Genomic DNA, 22,469 nt, shown 5'->3' with positions numbered 1-22,469 from the left:
ATTATATTTTGAATGTTAAAAGCTTAAATCGTGCTCGATCCTCGTAGTAGCTTTTAGAGAAATCATTACTCGCGAGTAGTTTTTACTATTATTTTTAAACGAGTTCAAGCAAGTCCGTCATCTCAAGTACACGCATTTTAAAATCGCCCCGCAAGTTCGTCAGTAGGCCAACTGGTCTGCTATTTAAGTTATAATCCGTCTCGGCTCGCACGTTGGCATCACATCGAAACGAGCCGATATATTATTTAAAGATCCGCAACAGTTGACGTGTGACGCATTAAGAATTCGTTTTACTCTATTTGATTTTATCGGTGATTTGACTCCAATCCCCCTTTCTTATTTTATTTTTTAATTCAATTCCTTTATCTTTCGTCGTGATTTGTATCACTCTTTTCTATTTAATTATACTTGTATCAATAAACTTTCAGTGTGATAATAATTGTGACGATAAATGTTAATTATTTAAAATCGATAATTCCCCAAAAAATTAAAGATCTGTTGTGTTTTTTTTTTTTTTTGTTATAATTGAAGAACGAATGCATTTAATAAAAGAACTAAGGAATGTTATTTGTTAGGGAGACCGGAAAGTAATGTCGTTTCTGCGCATGTCGATATCAGACTGCCATTTGGGAGCTCATTATGTACTTAGAAAGCGTGACTAAGAGATTTTGAGGTCTTTGTATCATATTTGCTATTTTTTTTCAATGTGGGGTGAAATGGCCAGTCAAATACCAAAAGAGCATATCCGTCATTGTATGCTTTTTGAGTTTCGCAAGGGTAATAGTGCAACTGCTGCAACTAAAAATATTTGCGATGTTTATCCAAGCGCATTGGATGTTCGAAAATGCCAAAGATGGTTCTCCAGATTCAGATCAGGCAATTTTGATCTTTCAGACGCTCATCGATCAGGAAGACCGACAACATTAGATAACGACGTGCTAAGGGCAGAAGTGGAAGCAAATCCATGTCAAACAATTGAGGAACTCTCAAACAGCCTTAACCAACCTTGGTCAACCATCCAAGAACATTTGCCTCAGATTGGAAAAATCAGCAGAGCTGGTGTTTTGGTCCCCCATAATCTGTCCGAACAAAATAAAGCCAACCGTTCCATCACCTGCAACGTACTGCTTCAACGGCACCGTACAGATCCGTTTTTTGATCGCTTGATCACTGGAGACGAAAAATGGGTCCTGTACGACAATCTTAAACGCAAAAGACAGTGGCTCAGCCGAAATGAATTACAACGAACAAATGCAACGCCGGGTTTACATCCCAAAAAGGCTCTTCTGTGTGTTTGGTGGAATACACGCGGAGTTGTTTACTTTAAAGTATTAGAACCTGGACAAACTGTTAATGTTGATGTCTATTGTGAACAATTGGAAAAAGTTAACCAGTCTTTGATTAAAAAGAACCCGAAAATTGTCAATGGAAAAGGAGTTATTCTGCAACATGACAACACAAGATCGCACTGTGCAAAACGGACTTTAGACAAAATCAACGAATTGGGATGGGAGGTACTGCCTCACCCACCATACTCGCCCGACATTACACCCTCGTATTACCATTTATTCCGACCACTACAACATTATCTTAATGGCAAAAAATTAGAAAATATTGATGATGTACAAAATGCTATTTCGAAATATTTTACAGAAAAACCGATTGATTTTTACCGCTCGGGCATTGAAAATTTGTATACTAGATGGCAAAAGGTTGTTGATAACGAAGGTGAATATATTGTTGATTAGAAATAAAAACTTGTTAAAAATGTAGTCGTATGAATTTAACTTACAGCGACATTACTTACCGGTCTCTAATACATGCAAAACTATTAAATATATAAAATTAGCAGAAATTAATCCAATTTGTTAAAAATAGATCTCTTCATTGTTTGATATCGTGGACTATATGAGCTAGTTTGTCCGAGTTTCAGACATCAGACTAAAACGCAAATTTCTTTATTTGCTCGAACGTGATAGATTAGTGTGAGAGTAATTTTTAAAGATATCTCTGTTATTTATTTTGTTACTATAGGTTAATTATTTTTAATCAATAAAGATACATATAAAATACTTGTAAGTGAATAAAAATAAAGATACTTTGAGATGCTTTTCTTAAATTTGTACTCAATTTATAAAATTTAATGACTTTTACAGCTTATAATTGCGAATCCGCAATTTATATGCAAAAATTTTAGGTTATAAAGGTGATACAATAGAAATATTGAAATAACTCATTTTTGTATTTTTACTTAAATTTGTTATTAATTACCCGTTTTAGCACTAGACAGTATTGAAAAAACACTGTTGAAGAATCCTAAGCAGCGAGATCGCGCTTTTACTATATTTGTATGAAAATATCTAGGAAACGCGATAGCCTTTGTTTGATTTATTGTCTAGAAACAGCATGCGGTGCGATAGCGCTTGTTGAATGTGTATCACACCTAATTTGATCGCGATGTGAAAAAATAATTCATCCATTATGCCTTGATAAACACCAATGCTACAAATTATAATTGTTACTCTCTATTTCAATTCTTTGATAAATATAAAAGGTAACAGAAATAAAACTTTATTTTGTAATATATTATAATAATTTCATAGTACGATACTACCTACAGATAAAATATACTATTTTCGCCAAAAGGAGCTGTGTGTCCAAAACTGCAATCTCGAAATATGCTAGGCTTTCTCGACATAAAATCTGAATGGCGCGATCGAGTTGCTTGGGACTCAAGCGGTTAAAACACATTTCTTATAAGAAATTGCCTCGATAGCTGTCAATATAAAATAAAGCTTATATTTTTTAATCAGACAAAACATTTATTATCGAGATGATGTATTATTAAACAATCCCAATCATTATGTTCAATAAGAAACGTCAAAACTAGTTGTCAGACTTAACCTATGATTTTCGTCTAATTATAAAAAAAAATAATCTGTCATTTTTACGTATGTTTTAATTAATCTTTTTATTGAACATAGTACCTATTACGTAATAAGTTTCTGCAATTTAATATTTTAACCATTTTATTATGAAAGTAAATCAAAAAAACTTGTAACAAATTCAAAGCATCAACACCCATGACAGTAATTAAAGGATGTTTGAAATAAAATACGTTTGGCAGTTTGTAAATTTATCTAATATGGTAAGGTCGTTACAATAATTTCTTTGTACAACAATATGTGCTGGTTTAATAAAATAAAATGCAACTAAAGTTGACAAATGTTGCAAATACAAAAGAAATATTGCTAACAACTTTAAATAACTGTATAACAATAATATATATGTATATTAATACTTTACATAATTTTTACGGATTCTTGGAAAAAAAATCATATAAAATGTGATTGTTTGCACATTTAATTCTTCCATTAATATTTGAATATCAATTGCATTTGACAAAATTTATTTGAATTGTAAATAATTTAGAAAAAAGTTAGTTTGAAATATATGATGCAAACTGCTTTTTTTGTCAACCAGATCATCATTGGCAGTGACATATTACATTTCAGAGTGTGAGATTCATTTTCATCTATGAAATCTGCATAAACATTTTATTAGGTAGATACTAAACACATTTGCAGTTTAGAGAAAGTTTAAAGAAAGTGTTTTAAGATGTAAGGTATAGAGAAAAAAATTCTAAAATAAGTGAAAGATACGTGTTCAAAAGAGAAAAGTTTGGACATTGACAAAAATTAAACATTTGAACATTTTCCGCCCTTCTTATTTTTGAAACAAATTCAAACTGCACTGCGTTTGAAGCTAATGTAAGCATTTCATACAGACAAAAAAGATCAAAATGAATTCACATGTAACAATACAATAACATCATTCCCAGTGAGGAGAATGTATTTCATGTAACAATAGATGTGCATTGTTCAAAGTGGCCGGTGTTGGGGCGAGCTTCGAGGTGAGCAAGCTATGTAAGCTGCAAATCAAGAGGACATCTCCGACGTCGTTTAAGGAGTATCCCTCCATCAATGGTTTGTCAGAGATGATATTCATCATGATACTCCAGCAAACAGAGGCTGATGTAAGCCCTGGCTTAATTATAAACATGCGTATATTTAACTTTGATCAAAATCAAAGTGTATATATTGCTTTTTACGATTTTTTATTTTTTTTTTGTATTTTTTTTACACTTTTTTATGTTTTTTTTTGTCTTTTCGATTATTTTTATTGAATCGACTTTTTTAAATTTTTTTTTTGACAAATCAACAGTTTCCCGAGACACATTACTCTAGACAGTGTTCTTACAGATTATTCATAACTATTTATTGTACTTTTTTATATTCAGCATGGGGCAGTGCCTCTTATGTAAAATCTTTAAAAAACTTAACAACTCTTATATAATAGCAAGGCGTCATGTTTTTATGCAAAGGTAAATTTCTATGAGGTCTGCCAGTGGAGAACTCAGAAAATGAAAGGAAAATATATTCCAAGGGAATGTAGTTGCCGAATAGATGACGTCGCACAATGTGTGAACTTAATATAAATTAAATCACAATGTATGGCACGGAACTTTTAACCCATTTCAAAAGCAATTTGACATTTGCGAGTATTCAAAAGGAATGTAGATCCATTGTAAATGGATTATATACATTGGCCGTTATTAACCTATGTTTTAGCACCATTATTTAAACTATGAGTATACTAGCGTTACTACGTCATGAAGGAAAGCACCACTTTTCACATCTGCATTGCCGTACATTATTAAACAACACGCAAAACATGGCACAAACCGCTGACGTCAACAATGCATTATAAAAACAAGTAATTCTCCGAACTTCACATGCGCGTAATTTGGATTGGTTAATATAATTTATAAAGAGCATAGCAAACATTATTCTAGTTGCATAACATTGGGCTCCTTGCAGAGGAATCCTTTTGCATCATCTGACCCCAAAGACCTATTCAACCAGTACCCTTGCACTGCCAAGCCCTCATTTGAACCACACCTCGTATATATCTTTTTAATTTTTTTTTGTCATTTTTCACGAATCACAAAAATACTATGTACATAAAACGTTACAATATATACCTTAATCGCTTCATTTTCAGCATCTCCCGTCTCTCCGTTCTTACTATTTACAAGTTTAAATAGCTTACAAATAAACAATATAAATATTAAAAGAAAATAGGACGCATTTCAAGGCAGCACCTCTTCTCAATTCCATAATTACATTTGCCTTTGCAGTCGCTGGCAACTGGTGCACGTGTACGCCACTAACATTTTTTTATTTATTTTCAAATATAGAACTATTCACCTACAGACAACCCCAAACAAAATTTATATAAAAATCTCTTTAAAATTATATAAAAGAATATCTAAAATTATAATTACATTTTTGTTTCATCATAGACTAAGCCCCCATGAATATAGAATAATAAATATATATAAAATGTTTACAATTTGCACTATGAATATGTACAAAAAATTACTAGTAGGGGTTAAATTCGTAAATAGTAATATTTAATCTTTTGTTATAAATTCAATGAAATAATATAGGTTCGAGTTATGTTTAAATGATAGACTACAATTTGGGATTATCTGAAGCAAGTCAAGTCCATGGAGTTTATCCATTAAACTACAAGCGTAACTGGTATGTTATACCGGCTTCCAAATCATCGATCAACCTGATCCAACTTTATATATGCACCAGTTATAACCGTCCTATCCAGCGACCAAATATATCTAAACAATATGGCACTATGGATTTCAAACATATAATTTTCATAGTGGCATTTGTTCTATTTACAATATATTAAATTGAACTCGCATAGCGAACCGCTTCTCTGTGAGTTAAATGTTCTTTTGTAACTTTTAGAACCAGTTACCCTGTGGCTATGATCGGATGTCCCATTCAGAAACATGGCTAGATCTTCAATCAAAAGCACACCAACAAGTTTCAATTCAGTTTACAGAATACTGAGTAGTTTTGTGCCTTTTTGACTGAAGATATAACCATATTGTACATATAGTACTTGCAGGACATAACAAGTTCTTTGGTGTTTATTCTCATAGAGATGTTTCTGTGAACCTATTATGACATAATGAAGTACATTTGCAGCACTTAATCTATAACATATTTACAGGGAATTCAGTCGCATATCACAGCCAGTGAGGTTTAGGATATTACTGGGCTTATAAGGGTCTCTGTGCCCGTTATAATACAAACATTGAACATCTTACTATATATATTAATTTAACGTGTTATAGTTGCCCCAAGCGTGTCGTGCGAATTTAGTCCTAATTGCTCATCCTGTAGCTTTACTTGATGACTTGACCGAGGCACACAAACAATTTACCAAGTGTTGAGGGGCCTCCTCGGAACGGACACAGTTACACTTTAGTTTGCTTGGTTTAGGCGGTACCGAGACGCGGACGGGCTTCGGACCTTACGACACTAGCATCACATGAGCACACTTTGACTCGGGGCGGTCGCGGGGCGGGCCGGGGCGGTCCGGGGCGGCAGCGTGGCACCGTGCGGGCGGCGGCGCGCCATCATCGGTCGGGCGCCGGCGCCGGCCACGCGTCCGCCAGGCGCAGCCCGCTCGCGAGCCGCTTGTAGCTCTGCTTGAACGTGTCCACGATCTTCTCGAACATCTCCGGGTCGTACACGGAGCGCGCGGTGTTGGACAAGTCGAACGGCTCTGTAACATGTACAGCATAGCCAAGTAAAATAACATTGAGATATAACGGATATTGCAGATCCAAAGTTGTTTGAATCTTTCATCATGTTTGGAAGAATAGTAGGCTAATCGCCCATTGTACCTATCTGTTTTCCTATTATATGCTTATTAAATTTGTCTTCCTTGATGTACAATTAAAGAGTAAATAAATTATTAATATAATAATAAGAAAGATATATATCTTTGCAAGAGATGTAAACACGCTCCAACTCGCGCATGTTTCAATTACGTCTCTATATCTTTATGCTTAAGACTCAATTTCCGTGATGAGTAACGGCTCGTTGAGAGTTAGAGAGAAAGAGATAGGATTATATAGCAATTTACACGTAAGAAAGACGACAGCTATTGCGTGTTTGTATTAAAAATGTAAATTTTGGATTTTCGGAACGACACCATCACACGCGCGGGCGTTCAGCATTTCTGTGCTTTATGACAAAGACATAAAATGCTTAATAGGAACATTTCACACATTTCAATCCGCCTTATTAACTTCTAAGCCTGTGCTAAAAGAGCTGAAGATATAAAGGATATATTATTAGTTTTAGCTGCCTTATTCTCTCTCTGAGCAGTTCTGATCTAAATGAGTTTAAGGATATAAGAGTGTTATGTATCTAAAGATCTAAAAGATATAAATCACTCTTTTCTTGTCATAGATACATTTTGCCTATCTCTACTCGCTACTTCAAACAGTTTTAGCTTAGTGAAGGTTTATGGTACTTCTTGCTAATTATGATGTAACTGGGTTCTGTGGGACAAAATCCCTCTGTGAGATTAGTCACACACCCCCCTTTTTAATATACATTAAGTGGCTTCTTCCCACCTCAACACAAAACTACCTACGCTTAAGTCTAATGAGTACATTACACTTAATGCCTTTGGATGTGCACAGTTTTGTTCATAGTGGAACATATTTAATGAAATAGGTACCGAAGCAAAAAATTCTCACCTGAAAAACTCCAAATCATATAATTACACTTCACCGTCACTTATGTAGCGTTCACTTGAAAACACTTTATAATTACTGACCACAACACTTTTTAGTCTTAAATTATTTGCTTATCCGAATTCAAATTCCGAATGCCAATTTAACCCTTAATAGCCTAGTTTCAATTTTGATACCAATCTTTTAAACCGAATATTCACATTACTATTAGTTTTTTTTATAGGTTGGCTGTACGTATTTTACTGTTGTATAATATTCTTTCCAACGAAATTAAAAAAAAATCTATTTTTCCCTTCATCTAGACCCTCAAGCAAACACAGTAATATTAAAAAAATCACTTTCGTAAATCATAGCCTGATTTAAGGGTTAAATTTGGATAGTTATGTACTTGATGCCATTGTGTTTGGGTCAAAATTGTAAATATATGAATATACCATCTTCTACTGGCTCTCATGTTATGTTACTCACAAAGTAACAAGTACCTACCAGCTTAAACTAAATTATAAAACATAATTATTAAGCCCACACACAAAATATATTAGGGGGTCCGGAGAGTAATTTCGTTTCTCTTGACATAGTTTACAGAAAAACCATTTGATATGTTACCTCTCCGGCATTGAACATTTGTATACTACATGACAAAAGGTTGTTGTTAACAAAGGTGAATATATTTTACATTACTTTCCAGTCCCCCTAATATAAGCGATTTTGGTCAAGTCTTCACGGATGACACTATGTAGTCTCAACTGGTGTGATGCTATGAAACCAGGGCCCACCTTCCACACAGAGCAGCTTCCACTGATGAGGGTCGTGTGCTCTGCATTCGGCCAGGGGTAACTTGCGTGCCGTTCGCACCGATACAGCCATGTGCTCGTACCTGTTAAAATGATAACAGCCATCATTATATATTTATTATAATACTAGCTGATCCCGCAAACGTTGTTTTGCAAAAAAATATTGATATTTTAATTTACAAATAAAAAATAAGGGTTGATCGTAGAGGGGTGAAAATTTATGGTTGTATGTATTCTTGTATGCTGTATCATAAATAAATAAAAACAAAAAATTTCGTTAAAAAAATATTTTTTTTTAAGTGTGAACAACCTTTATCACTTAGGGGTATAGAAAATAGATAGTAGCCGATTCTCAGACCTACTGAATACGCATATTAAATTTGGTAAAAATCAGTCAAGCCGTTTCAGAGGAGTTCAAGTTCGAACACCGTGACACGAGAATTTTATATATTAGATTCTTATATTTAGGATTACTGCAGTAATTTCTATATATTGTCACAAAGCACGAGTTACAGAACCCTCTATACAAACACGGAACCCTGGGATCAAGAAGTGCTGTAAACACGTGTGACCTTGAAGTTATTTATAGATTTTTGTGTACGGTACTCGGAAACTAACCGAGTACTATCACGAACTTACTAGAACCTTCTCCGTATATAATAGGTGTACCTCTCCCATGTCGACAGTTCAGTGTTGTTTTTTGAGTTATAAGATTAAGATCTACGGTCAGTGATATAAAGTGACTGGACAGTGATTTCTAAAGCTATTTGGAAGCGTAGTTTGGACTAAGCGAAAGTATACTTTGTGTTAAAGTAGGGTGACCATCTGATTCGTGAATAAAGGACTCCTTGTGAAGTGGTGTTTCGTTTCAAATCAGAACACACAGTACATAATATCATGAGAATTCCAACAAAGCATAATTTAATAGAATCTAGAATATGGTCTTCTATAAGAGCAGCCTTCAACTTAAATCTTGGAGGGTTCCAAGTGGATACTACTCAAAGTGTCTATTACAAATTCAAATGAGTTTTGTTTATAGTGGTCACTTATACAATATATACACAGTAGTAAAGCAATTTAAATTTCGACGTAACTTGAAGAATTGCTCGTTTGAAGTGAAAATATTGCCGAAAGGTTTTCCAGTGTCGACCACAAGCCGGTTGACGCGGCGTGGGTAGACCGCCCACTAGGTGGACCGAGGTCATAGTTAAGATCGCAGTAGGTCACTGGATTTTAAACTTGCTGTACCTGCGACTTAGTCCTCATGGAATTTAAGAAAAAAATTAAGTTTTTTTTTTTATTACAATAGCTACCCTGCCAGTAAGTGTCGTCAAAATCGGTCCAAACATTTCAGATATTAGCCGGAACAAATAGATAGACAAAAAATCGACAAATGTAGTTTTGCACTATGTATATATCTAATATATAAAATTCTCGTGTCACGGTGTTCGAACTTGAACTCCTCTGGAGCGGCTTGACCAATTTTTACCAAATTTTATATGCGTATTTAGTAGGTCTGAGAATCGGCTACTATCTATTTTCCATACCCCTAAGTGATAAGGGTGGTCCACCCCTAAATTTTATTTTTAAATTTTCAGACAATTTTTTTGGTTTTTATTTTATTATGATACAGCATACAAAAATACATACAACCCTAAATTTTCACCCCTCTACGATCAACCCTTATTTTTAAATTGAAAATTAAAAATATTTTTTTTGCAAAACGTTTGCGGGATCAGCTAGTAATATATATATATATATTTTCCTTTGTATAGATTTAAAAATGTACAAAATTTAATGTAGTTAATAAAATAAAATATTTACGGAAACTCTGCATAGTATTTGAGCATGTGCAGGAATAGCTCTGCGAGAGTGGTGCGGTTCTGCGCGCGGCGCTCCGGCATCGCGGCACCGGCGCGCACCAGCACCGGCGGGTTGGTGCCGCCTGTACAACAACAACAACAGTTCTTCATCAACACATGCTTTTTGCTAGTAATCTTTATTATTTCAGTTGAGGGAGGTCCACTGCTGGAGATGGTTCTCCTTATGGAAAGCAGTTCGCATCATCAGAAGACGACAGGTCAGTGGCGTACCTAGGGGGGGGCGGTGGGTGCGGTCCGCACCGGGCGGCACTTACCTAGGGGCGGCATTTTTTTTATTTACTAATAATTATAAAAAGCAACTTTTTCATTTCAAATTTATTTTCTTTCTTGAATAATAAATGATTATTATAAGTTTAATATTTGATTTATGTAAATTATGATTAACTTTATGATTTCGAATATTATTCCTCGGTGTATACAAATGCATTTTAGTGTAAATTTTGGATTCTAATTCAAGAACAAGATAATAATTTTATTTTATTGTATTCATTAAAATTCGTTGAATTCGTAAAAAGATCTTTACGACTTTGTTCGGCAATTTTTCCTAACTAAAATTTTTTGATGTCAGTTTATAAATGTCATTTCTTTTGAAAAGTTTGTATGATTACTTTGAAGTGTTATATCAATATTTTTTTTAATCAAAAACCACTATTTGATTGACATATAATAGAAAGGGCGGCAAACTGGAGATCGCCCCGGGCGGCAAAAGTTCTAGGTACGCCACTGCGACATGTGTAATCAAACTCCAGCAGATAACTTCATAGAGCTGAAATGATGACAAAGTTTAATAGAGGGAGACAACTCACACTGCAGGAAGTGTATGACCATAAGCGTGAGCGAGTAGGAGGAGAGTGTGCGGTGTCGCGCATCATTGATTCGGTGGGCGCGCGCCCACAGCTTCATCATGGCGACCAGCGGACGCACGCGCCAGTCCACTGCAAACACATATACACACTTGTAAATGCAAGACTTTTACCCCCCCCCCCTTCCTTCACACTTCATGTATGAGCTAAACCCCCACAGGACCAAATCACAGTGTGACCGCGGGTAACCTTCAAAGACAAACATTACACAAACACAGAGTCACTCTGTGTTTGGCACTAATCGGTGTAACATAACTCCTAAAGATGCCCCGTGGAAGGGTGAAACACGTGTTGAGTAATTTGACGGTGGCGGGGAGGGGTGAAACACATGTTGAGTAATTCGCATTGTTTGCCGCATACGCATTTATCAGCGGGCTGGCGGGCGGTGCATTTCATTGCACGACTACCACTGCATGTGCGAAAATGGCTAAATATTGGTCCTTTTCTTACTTAGGATGGACTTCCGCGAGGTAACGCCTGATACCATTGAATATTAAACATTACACATACTAAATAATAAAAAATATAAAATCAAGACAAAAACCTATACTGAAATCGGAATATATATATGAACATTTTAGCAAACAGTGCTATAACTTGCAAAATGAAGAACTTCTATGTCCTGATCTCTACTTGCAAACATCACATGTCAGCAATCGTAATATAATTTTTGCTCATTTGTTACAAATATATTGTTGAGGGTAGACGAAAATTTGTAAGTCTTGTTGGTAGTTATGAATAACGCACTGACCTGATAAAAAATATACTTGTTTCTTGACAAGAACATTAATATTTATAAAAACCTTAACTGTGGATTCTTCGAAACTGTCCGATTGATAGTCATTAACTAAAAAAATTACGTTCTCTCCCTCAAAATGCTAATGAAGCTATTTCTCAGGCTATATACTATATATATACTAATGAAAATAAATATGAATCGCCCTGTGTTGCTAAATGCAAATCTGAATCGCCCGATGTGTTGCTAAGCGCATTTCTGAATCGGCCGATGTATGCTACGCGCAATTCTGAATCGACCAATGTATTGCTACGCGCAATTCTGAATCGCCCGATGTATTGCTAAGCGCAAATCTGGACAAAGGCTCCATCAATGTGGGAAATATTTTTCAATTTTTCGTAAACAGTGGAACTAGTACGTTCATACCAATGTCGAAGTTGCTGTTGTATAAACATTGGCTTAGAAAAGGGTTTAGGTTATTTATTGTAGGTGACATTGGATTATTTTCACATTTTCGTTAACTAGAAAGGTTCTCTTGATATAATAGATAAAAATATGAGAGTCGTAAAGAAAATAAAACTTTCTTTCCATACAAACCACAGAGTAAATTAAAAAAAACCAGCGCCTATCAAAAGGAGTAACACAATTTGATTTTACTCTTCATAACATGTACCTTCTCGTAAATCAAGGTGGTGGGGGGCAAAGCCCTACGAAATGAAACATTACTTCTGGAGTAGCAGTTGAGCAGGTTCGTGTTCCTGATTCCCACGACGTTGTTGCAGTTGAGGTCCACCTGCAGCCCGTTCTGCGCGTCCCGGAATTTCAGGATCGGTACCTTTGCGTGGATTAGCTCCGCACCTTCAAGTTTTTAACGACTATTATATTTGGGCCTTCAACTCATATGTCATTATGGTGATTTCTAAAACACAGGTTAACAGTACAAATATTGTTTTGTTTTATCTATTATTTATTTATGTATATTATTTAACATCTTTTTCTCTCTCTCAGACGGATCTTGGAGGCTCCGAAAGAATGCCGAAATTCAGACTATAGTAGCACAGCCAAATATCATTGGCGAATATAAAGCTCAACGAATCCGCTGGCTTGGTCACTTGGAGCGAATGGGATCGGATCGGAGCGTGAAGGTAGCGTACCTGGAAAAACCGAGGGGTCGAAGACCAGTGGGTAGACCCAGGTATCGCTGGATCGATCGCGTTGAGGCAGACTTGCGCGAATTGAATGTCAACCAATGGCAGACGATGGCGCAAGATGTGAGCCTCTACCAAAAGTTCCTATTGGAAATCTATGAGGGAGACTCATGTGCAGCAGTGGAGTTTCAACGGCTGAAAATATGATGATGGTTGCGACTGATAATAGAAAAAAAATGGGGTTTTCAATCTGTCCCTTTATACTACTATAGGAAATTTTTGTAAGGTTTTGTTTAACCGTTGATTTCATGGAGTGGGTCGTTTTTGCCCATAAACGCCTACCGTAGGGTATAGATGCCCACTGTTGGGCATAGGCCTCCCCTAACGACAAATATGGGTGGATAAACATAATAGCCAAGCTTTGCAGATGGGTTGGTGATCGCAGTGTGATATGATGGTATGCAGAGCACGCTTCTGCCCATCCTATGGAAACTTGTTTGTGGGTAGTGGCAATCCTATATAATCAATACACGGTTCGAGGATCGCAAGTCCCAGTCTATACCGCTTGGCTACCACTTGGAGGTAGAGACATTATAAATTGTAAAACCGTGAACACAGTTGCCAGGAGAGAGTATAGTAGGTATAAAGTGTAGAGTAGTCACCAGGGTCAAAGCCGCGGATGTAGTCGAGCACGTAGCTGAGGTGCAGCAGCGCCTGCGCGCGCGGCTCCAGGTGCGGCAGCGTACGCACGTAGAGGCAGAGGTCCATATCCGAGCTGTCCAGACCGAAGCCCGACATCGTCGAGCCCACCACGTACAGCCCATAGCGCGGGAAGATCGACTGCAAATCCATACTAACTACATAGTAGTCGTAGGGACGAAATTTTTGATGTTTCGACTATGACACCGGTTTTTATAGTACATAGACAAAGTGTGAATTGTATAATGAACATTAAATTCTAAAGAAATCCTAAAGACACAAGTGCAGCACAGGATGTCCACCCTCAAAAAGAGCAGAAGCTGAGGATGCGCAGGCGGCTTCGAAACAGTCCCATAGAAATTTTATGGAGAAAGCCATGTCCATCATTGGACATATATGCAGCTAAAATGTTGAAGACGTTTGTACCTTAATCATAATGTAGAGATAGCGCCACAGGTTCATCTTCTGCCGGAACGTCTCCTCCGTCTGCTGCGATTTGATGAATTTATCCCAGATCTCTTGCGACAGGCTGTCCCACTTCGACCCTACATAAATATGTGTTACTTATAAATTAAAATGCATCTTATCATAGTTAAAAGATGGAAGGGGCGGGATTAATCTACCGGTTGTCCAAGATACCATTTGGGGAGGACAGAGTTATTTTTAAACGGTTTTATTTAGTTCGACCCGTACGGAATTTATTTGGGTCAAAATTAGAAATTGAAATTTAAGCACCTTCCCGTTGTCAGATTGATCTGAAATTTGGTACACACATTTAATTTAGATGACGGTACAATATAATAAAATCAATAACATTATAAATCTAAGATGGCCGCCGATACAAAATGGCGGATTACATATTATTCCTTAACCCCCTCAATATGGGTATCAAATGAAAGGGCTGCACTAGTAAAACACGATGATTATGTCAAAATTTAAAATTCAAGATGGACGCCGTTCCAATATGGCGGACTAGGTACATATTTTTCCACAACCACCACAATATGGGTATCAAAAAACTGGTAACTCTGTGTGGTGGCAAGTTGTGCTACTCTGGAAACTCTTGGTGTACTATCACAATGGTCGAAAATCACAATCTGTCTCAGAGTTAGTGAAGCTAGATGGTGTTTAAGGCCCCCAACTATAAACACCAGCGACTCCGGAGGCCTCTTTTCTGGTAGGGGTACAACCACTCTCAACAGGGCTGCCATGAAACAAGTCTCTACGTTGATAGTCTCTTCTTTAATCAGCATCTGTCCTCTGTCGATCCCGTTCTACCAGCTACCACTTTTTACACAAAGATAGTCCCAAAAGGACGCTATCGTAATATGGAATAACTAGCTGATCCCGCAAACGTTGTTTTGCAAAAAAAATTAAATTTTTGTTATTAACAAATAAAAAATAAGGGTTAATCGTAGAGGGGTGAAAATTTAGGGTTGTATGTATTTTGGTATGCTGTATCATAATAAAATAAAAACCAAAAAAATTGTTTAAAAAAAAATTTGGGGTGGACCACCCTTATCACTTAGGAGTATGGAAAATAGATAGTAGCAGATTCTCATACCTACTGAATACGCATATAAAATTTGGTAAAAATCGGTCAAGCCGTTTCAGAGGAGTTCAAGTTCGAACACCGTGACACGAGAATTTTATATATTAGATTTATATCAAATAATTTCCACTACAAATGGGAAAAATTGTCAGTAATGAAGAGGGTAAAAATAAAACCGTTAGTTAACACCTGCGTAAAACTTTTCGAAAACAGAAAAGCATGGAGAAAACTGGTAGAGACTATTGCCCTGAATCCTCACGAGGAAACGACAAGTAGAAGAAAAAGAATTTCCACTATTAGGTTTTCTTGCTTAAAACTTACACCAAAAAAAAATTAAGCGAATTAAAATGTCCGCGAGATTCTTTTCAGAGCCGGTGGGTCTTGGAGGTAAGGACAATGAAATATTTACTCCGATTCCTAAAACTATGAAAACAATGTTTAACCAATAAAAACCGTCAGCCAATCACAAGTGGCTTCGGCGTGGGATTCCCCTGTTCTATGCGTCACCGACGATGACGTCATGTAGCTCCTACATGTTTCTGATGTAATCTATCGACGTTGATTCTATTCATGAGCTTTTCTCTGCTAATTCCAATAATTAACAGTTATGCTAGGTATTTGATTTATAGTTATATCTAATATATAAAATTCTCGTGTCACGGTGTTCGAACTTGAACTCCTCCGAAACGGCTTGACCGATTTTTACCAAATTTTACATGCGTATTCAGTATGTCTGAGAATCGGCTACTATCTATTTTCCATACCCCTATGTGATAAGGGTGGTCCACCCCTAATTTTTTTTTTAAATTTTTTAGACAATTTTTTGGGTTTTTATTTTATTATGATACAGCATACAAAAATACATACAAACCTAAATTTTCACCCCTCTACGATCAACTCTTATCTCACATTTGTTAATTAAAAACTTTAATTTTTTTTGCAAAACAACGTTTGCGGGATCAGCTAGTATATGTATAAAATATATACATGGTAGTAGAGACAACTGACCATTAAGCAAGTCATCGGGTGTGAATTTGACTTGAAACGGGTAGGTGGTGTTGTGGAAGCGCTCCGGGACAAGCTTGCGGGGGCGAAGCTCCCTCCGCGGTCGAGCGCGCCACTCGCGCTGCTGCTGCACTGGCGCCACCGCCGTCGACGCTCCGTTGCGATTCGTTCGGGAACTACTTTCGCCTGCACCAAAAAACAAACCAAATTTAATGCAACTATTTTAATCTTGATATAGCTGCAATGACAGATTTTGTATCGCATTTAGCGAATTTCTACAAATTCAACTATGTCGTAGGTACATCTAGTGGGGGATCTACCCAAGAGCTATTTGTTCGTGCCCTGCCACTTCAGACAAACACTTCTTTAACCCTTAAATGCATGACTTTTATTTAGACTTTAAAAAATATTTATCTTGCAGATAAGTACACTAAAATGCAGTGAAAAATAGAAAAAAAATATGTATGTAATATTTTTTATACTTATTTTTTAAAAAACCTTATGTTATAGATATACAACATTATGCATTTACTTTTAAGTGTAGTACTTATTTTAAGTTTCAAGTTGTAGGCTGCAGTTTTACATCATTATGCATTTAAGAGTTAAGCAATATCCGTGACCTTTCTGCGGATTTCATTTCTAATTCGATCTCGCAGCAAGGCTCCAAGCATACCTCCCTCCGTTGATCTTTTGGTGACCTTGAGCCATCACTAATCTACAATAAATATATGTAAAACTAATCCTGTAAGGATGCTATAGTCTAGAGAACTGATGAGTGTTTAGTGATCATAGATAAAGGCAGCCAAGTACCTGAATGCCAGTCCAACTTGGTCCCGCATACCTAAAACATTACCTTATAACTGCTCCTACCGCAATAAAATTTGTACCATTTCTAAAATCATTACCTCATTTACACACATATATTTACATAGTCGTCCTGGTGTTTTATTTAGTTAAATTCAACTATGTGAGACTACAATCCTTATTTCTCTTAGTCACTTTACATATTGAGAATGATTATATTATATGTATTTCATTCATTGTCTTATATTTTCTCTCATATTCAATGGTAATTTATATGTAAAACCATTACAATTGACATAAGGTCTGCATCTGGAATAAATAAATCTCAAGATTGATATCAGAAATACTCAAAGGTCATACTGTACTGTAACATTTCAATTATGTTTATGCTGTCAGCCCTAAGGCTTTTACAGCTTCGTCTGACATGAATTCACAGAGCGGAAGGGTCTATGAACTATATCAAAACTAAAGAATAATGTTTTAGAACCTGCATTTGACACTCCGATGGAGATGGAAGTGGAATGGAAAGTCATTGAAAACCCAAGCTTAACACATCAATTGTATGTTATCTCTTTACCTATTGGAAAAGCACCATTGCTATGCATCAGAATATTATAACAAACTATAAAAAAAGCATTAAAATAAACATATGGTCTCTATATAATTTCATTTACTTATTTATTAAGGCTCAAATTGATTATTTGCCGCTAAAACAATGTTTAAATTATTCAGCCAGTGCTAAATAAAAAAGATTAAAAACGAAATGTAATTGATTTGTGAAAAGTTTTTATATTATCTGTAGTAAGAATATACATAACAATGAATGAGCCATTTAAAAATAAAGCAGTCTCGCTGCACTGCACATTGATATTTATTGATGATAAAATATCATAAATATCTTTATATGGAACATAAGACACTTAAATACACACAACTAGATATCACATAACTAATCAATACAAACACACTTCCTTAATATAAAATATACTTTCATATAACCCAAGCTTAACAAAAACATGATATTATATATATATATATATATATTAGTGATTTATATATCTATATATATATCTATATATATATATATATATATATATATATATATATATATAAATCACTTATCAAAGTTTTTTGTAAATATGTCCAATTGAAAAGAATCTGATAAGCCTGTAGTCTTAGAGAAATCTGCGACAACATGACAGTGTACACAGTGAGATATATTTTTTATTCATAAAATGATAAGACAGCGTTGGTATATGTCATAGGTTTGTCGCCGTCGACAGTCACAAGCTATTTAGTATTAGCTTTTTTGATGAGTCAAGCTTATTTTCCAACCGTTATACCAAAAAGAGGCCCACTATTGGACCTAGCCTTCCAAAAACTTACCTACCTTACCTAGGGTGAAACATGACTAACAGAAAACAAAGTTTTTGGTCAAAATCACTAGGATAGTACTTGTGACATACCCATAAATCTTACATTATTTAAGACTAGTTAAATTTTACAGGCGTCAAGTTTATTTTTGAGCACTCACCTTTGTGAGATGATACCTTATGTGTTTCCAAGATAAACGCAGACAAGTCAGGGAATATTTTAGTTACAAAGTTCACTGAAAACTATACCATCAAACATCTATACAGGGCAACCCATTAAAGATTGTTAAAGGTTTAAAGCACAAATATCAGCGCAAAAAGCTTTAATTCTTTACACCTATTTTCAACCCTGTATTAAGTAATAACTCTAATACACATTACATTAATTACAAGAGGATCTGAAAGTAATGTCGTTTCTGCCTACATATTATACATAAAAACCGATTGATTTGTTACTGCTCCAGCATTGAAAATTTGTATACTAGATGACAAAAGGTTGTTGATAACGAAGGTGAATATATTGTTGATTAAAAATAAAAACTTGATAAAAATGTATTCCTGTAGATTTAACTTAAGAAGTGACTACTTTCCGGTCCCCCTACTATTTTTATATTGAATTATGTCACGCCAATAACTTCTGGTAGTCGGCAGAGTCAAATATTTATTTTAATATGTAGAAATCTGAATTTTTATTTATTATTATTATATATTTTTTATTTATTATATCTGAAACCATTGATCACACCACAAGGTATACCATACATTAATTGAACAATAAATGAACTAGACCTTGATCCCTATAAGGCTTATTCTTTCATCATATATTTATCCATTCAATGAAGAATAGTGTCCTAATACAAGTATATTATTGATTTATTTATTAGTATTACATTGAATATTTTTTTCTCTGCCCATATCTGCATTTGTTTTTTTTATATCTTTTACAAGCAAAGCATTTGACCTTTGTCTTGCCTGATGATGAAACCATGACAAGTTCTACCATGCTAAATGCTTGCCTAGAAGAAACCTATTCACTTTTAGAGACTTCAACGTTATAATTGTCTAGAAACAATAAAAGTAGCAAAATGCTTGTGTGTAATTGAATTTCGACCATATATGGTGTTACTCTGTGTTTGGCACTAATTGGTGTAACATAACTCCTGAAGATGCCCCATGGAGCGGTGAAACACGTGTTGAGTGATTTGACGGTGGCAGTTGTGTAGTTCGCATTGTTTGCCGCATGCGCATTTGTCAGCGGGCTAGCGGGCGGTGCACTTTGTTGCACGACTACCACTGCATGTGCGGAAGTGGCTAAATATTGGTCCTTTTCTAACTCATGTATGGTTGTCATGAATCCATGCATCGTGATTGATGACAGATAGAAGAAAGGAAGTGGGGGAATTATTTGATGCAAATTCACTGTACACTATTCAAACTGCTGTCTATACAATACGAATGTAACAAATCTGATGATAGTTTCAGAAATGCAAATTTGTTCCCTTATCGTTACTTTATATTTTGAGCTCCTCACAGCACCAAGTTTTTATATGTTATGGCATTTCAATCAGTATAGCTGAGGTTGCTGTTGTAGTAATAAGACATTTGGGTGATTTTCAAGTCCCTTTATGTATTAATTTCCTGCCACTTTAAACTCCTTAACAATTATGTTCTGTGCTTCAAGGATACATTAATGTAATTATCAATTTTTTTTTGTCCAATTACTATTTGCCTATGATATTATAAATATCCAAAAAAAAGTTTGTTTAACATATGTTAAAATTCATGTCTTTCTGGATTATCATAATGTATTTTGTTAAAAAATTTAATGCACAAAAGGCATAATAAATAATATGCATAAGTTGTATATATCCCACACAATCTTATACACTTAACAAGAATTTTAAATCAGTGTTTTAAACACAAAGATATTAACATATTGCCTTTAATTACTCTGCATCTTGTTGTAGGTATTATAAAAGGAAGTGACTCTGTCAAAGTTTTTTTTCAACTGATTTTTACAAGTATAATTTATTATGCTTTTTTGTATTGCAATTGAGGCAATTATGTTTACTTGTGACATGATTTTAATGTTCAAAGTGTTCTTCGCTCTCTTTCCGACATCATGGTGACCTTTAATTTGATTAGTACTATTTAAGCTGTTTGCCTATTTCTCAACTATTCAAATTCCCTAAATAGCCCGTCTTTAAAAACACAGACAATCTTCAGTCTATTCTCAGAGCATGTGTGTATGGAACCACCATCAAACTCTCATTGAAGAATTCCATTATAAGAAAGTTTCATAATTCTAGAGTCTATTGTATAAAACTCTTTTCACATTTCCAGAACATAATAAAAAGTAAAAACTATGTTCATAATGCAATACTTGAAAATATCAATTTAAGAACAGTAACAAGAACTTCTTTGGCCATTTATAAACAGAGCATGAGAATCACAGTTGGACTACCTTGAAATTACTTCACCAATGAAATCGACTACCTGATGTTTTATAGTAATAAATTCGATTGCAGATTTGCATCAAAAAATATATCACCGTATAGCATTATTTATGGTGGGTAGTCAATAACTTTTGAATGGACATTGTTTCTCTTTATCAACTATTAATAATAATAATATAATTTTACACATGGCCCACTGTAATTCGTTTGCTTCAGTTATATATCATATAGACATTATTAATAATTTTATCAAAGAGATCTGTACACGTCTTCGCATTACACAATCTTAGATCAGAAAGCCAATGAAAAATGATAATACCATTCCTCTCAGGAATGATATCAAAATTTTGTCCTGAATAAACAAGGAATCTATTTCAAAATATTGGAAACAAATAATGTAGTAATTTCATTTTGATTTTAGGAGGGTAGAAAAATATTAAATATGTAAAAAAATATTCACACAAAATTTCATCACGTGTCTTATTGCTTACCCTTTTCACTGGATTTATTTGATCCAGAAGCATTGCTGGATAGGCTGGAGTCATCAGAATCATAGCCGAAGGCAGTACTGTTTTTATTCCTCGGCTGACGATCACGACGCGCCTGCCACCGTCGCGGGGTGCCCTGCCCAGGCTCGCCGCTGCCGCGTCCCGCACCGCTCACCACTTGGAGCCCCTCCGTGGGATACTGGCGCGACCTTTCCACTTGGCCAGGAACTATATATACTCCGTTTCCATGGTACATTATTGGCGCACCTTCGTTCATCTCTACTATCTACAATCAATTATTATGATTATAAATGAAAAAAATAATAATTAAAAGGCCTAACCCTAATTTCAAATTTAAGGAATACTAACCTGTAACCAGCGCTTAAAACTGTGACGTCGTACTCTCTATTGCGTCATGCTAGGCGTAATAAATATATTAGAGCGACTTGGTCTAAAAATTTCTTGAATATTTACTGTACCACTTAATTGACTTTTCCGCGACGTATTGCGTATTCACACAATGGTGTCACAGTAAGACGTGCGTGAGCCGGGCTCTCACTAAACGAACCGACCGAGCTTTTAATATTTCGGCACCGGTAATAATAAATCTACCCACGAATTATGAATAAATCGTTGAATTATTAGAACTATTCCGCCATGACTTTAGGAAGCAGCGCTAGCGACATCTGACGGATTTACCCGCAAAGTACACGTGATTATTTTTATTTCTTCGGTTCAAATTTTGGAGTTCCATTCAAGGCCAGTTATATTAATTTCATCAAAATGAGCTAATTGATTGAAAATAAACAATTTAATAGAATCGTTTATCAAAATTGTTATTATATTAAAAGGATATCGCAAGTAAAAGTAAAACTAGAATTTTCTAGGGTGTATAAATTAATGCTGAATGTCAAATCACACATGATTATCACATGATATTTTATTTTATTTTATATAGCAACACACGTCTATTGTCATTGATTGTCAAACAATTTTGTCACTTCAGGTAGAAAATAGATGAAAATTATT

General features: G+C 35.3%; 2 protein-coding genes across 2 annotated transcripts; one reads left to right on the top strand and one right to left on the bottom strand.

Annotated features, from left to right (window-relative positions):
* The first annotated feature begins 716 nt into the window (after positions 1–716).
* On the top strand, positions 717–5,936 carry LOC137923516 (histone-lysine N-methyltransferase SETMAR-like). The gene is made up of 4 exons (XM_068766775.1): positions 717–1,555; positions 3,871–4,036; positions 4,881–4,964; positions 5,832–5,936. Exons 1-4 carry the CDS (start codon positions 717–719, stop codon positions 5,934–5,936), a joined length of 1,194 nt encoding a protein of 397 aa, XP_068622876.1.
* LOC137923295 (poly(A) RNA polymerase gld-2 homolog A-like) lies at positions 3,971–22,094 on the bottom strand. Its single transcript, XM_068766498.1, has 10 exons — positions 21,810–22,094; positions 21,444–21,726; positions 16,323–16,505; positions 14,189–14,307; positions 13,726–13,903; positions 12,642–12,773; positions 11,123–11,251; positions 10,258–10,378; positions 8,416–8,516; positions 3,971–6,657 (listed from the first exon to the last, which is right to left on the bottom strand). Exons 2-10 carry the CDS (start codon positions 21,715–21,717, stop codon positions 6,509–6,511), a joined length of 1,386 nt encoding a protein of 461 aa, XP_068622599.1. The 5' UTR covers positions 21,718–21,726; positions 21,810–22,094; the 3' UTR covers positions 3,971–6,508.
* Between the last annotated feature and the right edge of the window lie 375 nt (positions 22,095–22,469).

This window comes from Battus philenor, unplaced genomic scaffold (assembly GCF_028537555.1).
Source record: "Battus philenor isolate CCGP_79_NKW_IND1 unplaced genomic scaffold, ilBatPhil1.0.hap1 SCAF_21, whole genome shotgun sequence".
NCBI classification, from domain to species: Eukaryota; Metazoa; Arthropoda; class Insecta; order Lepidoptera; family Papilionidae; genus Battus; species Battus philenor.
Note: the sequence above shows the minus strand (reverse complement) of the source record. Positions and strands in the feature narration are given on the sequence as shown.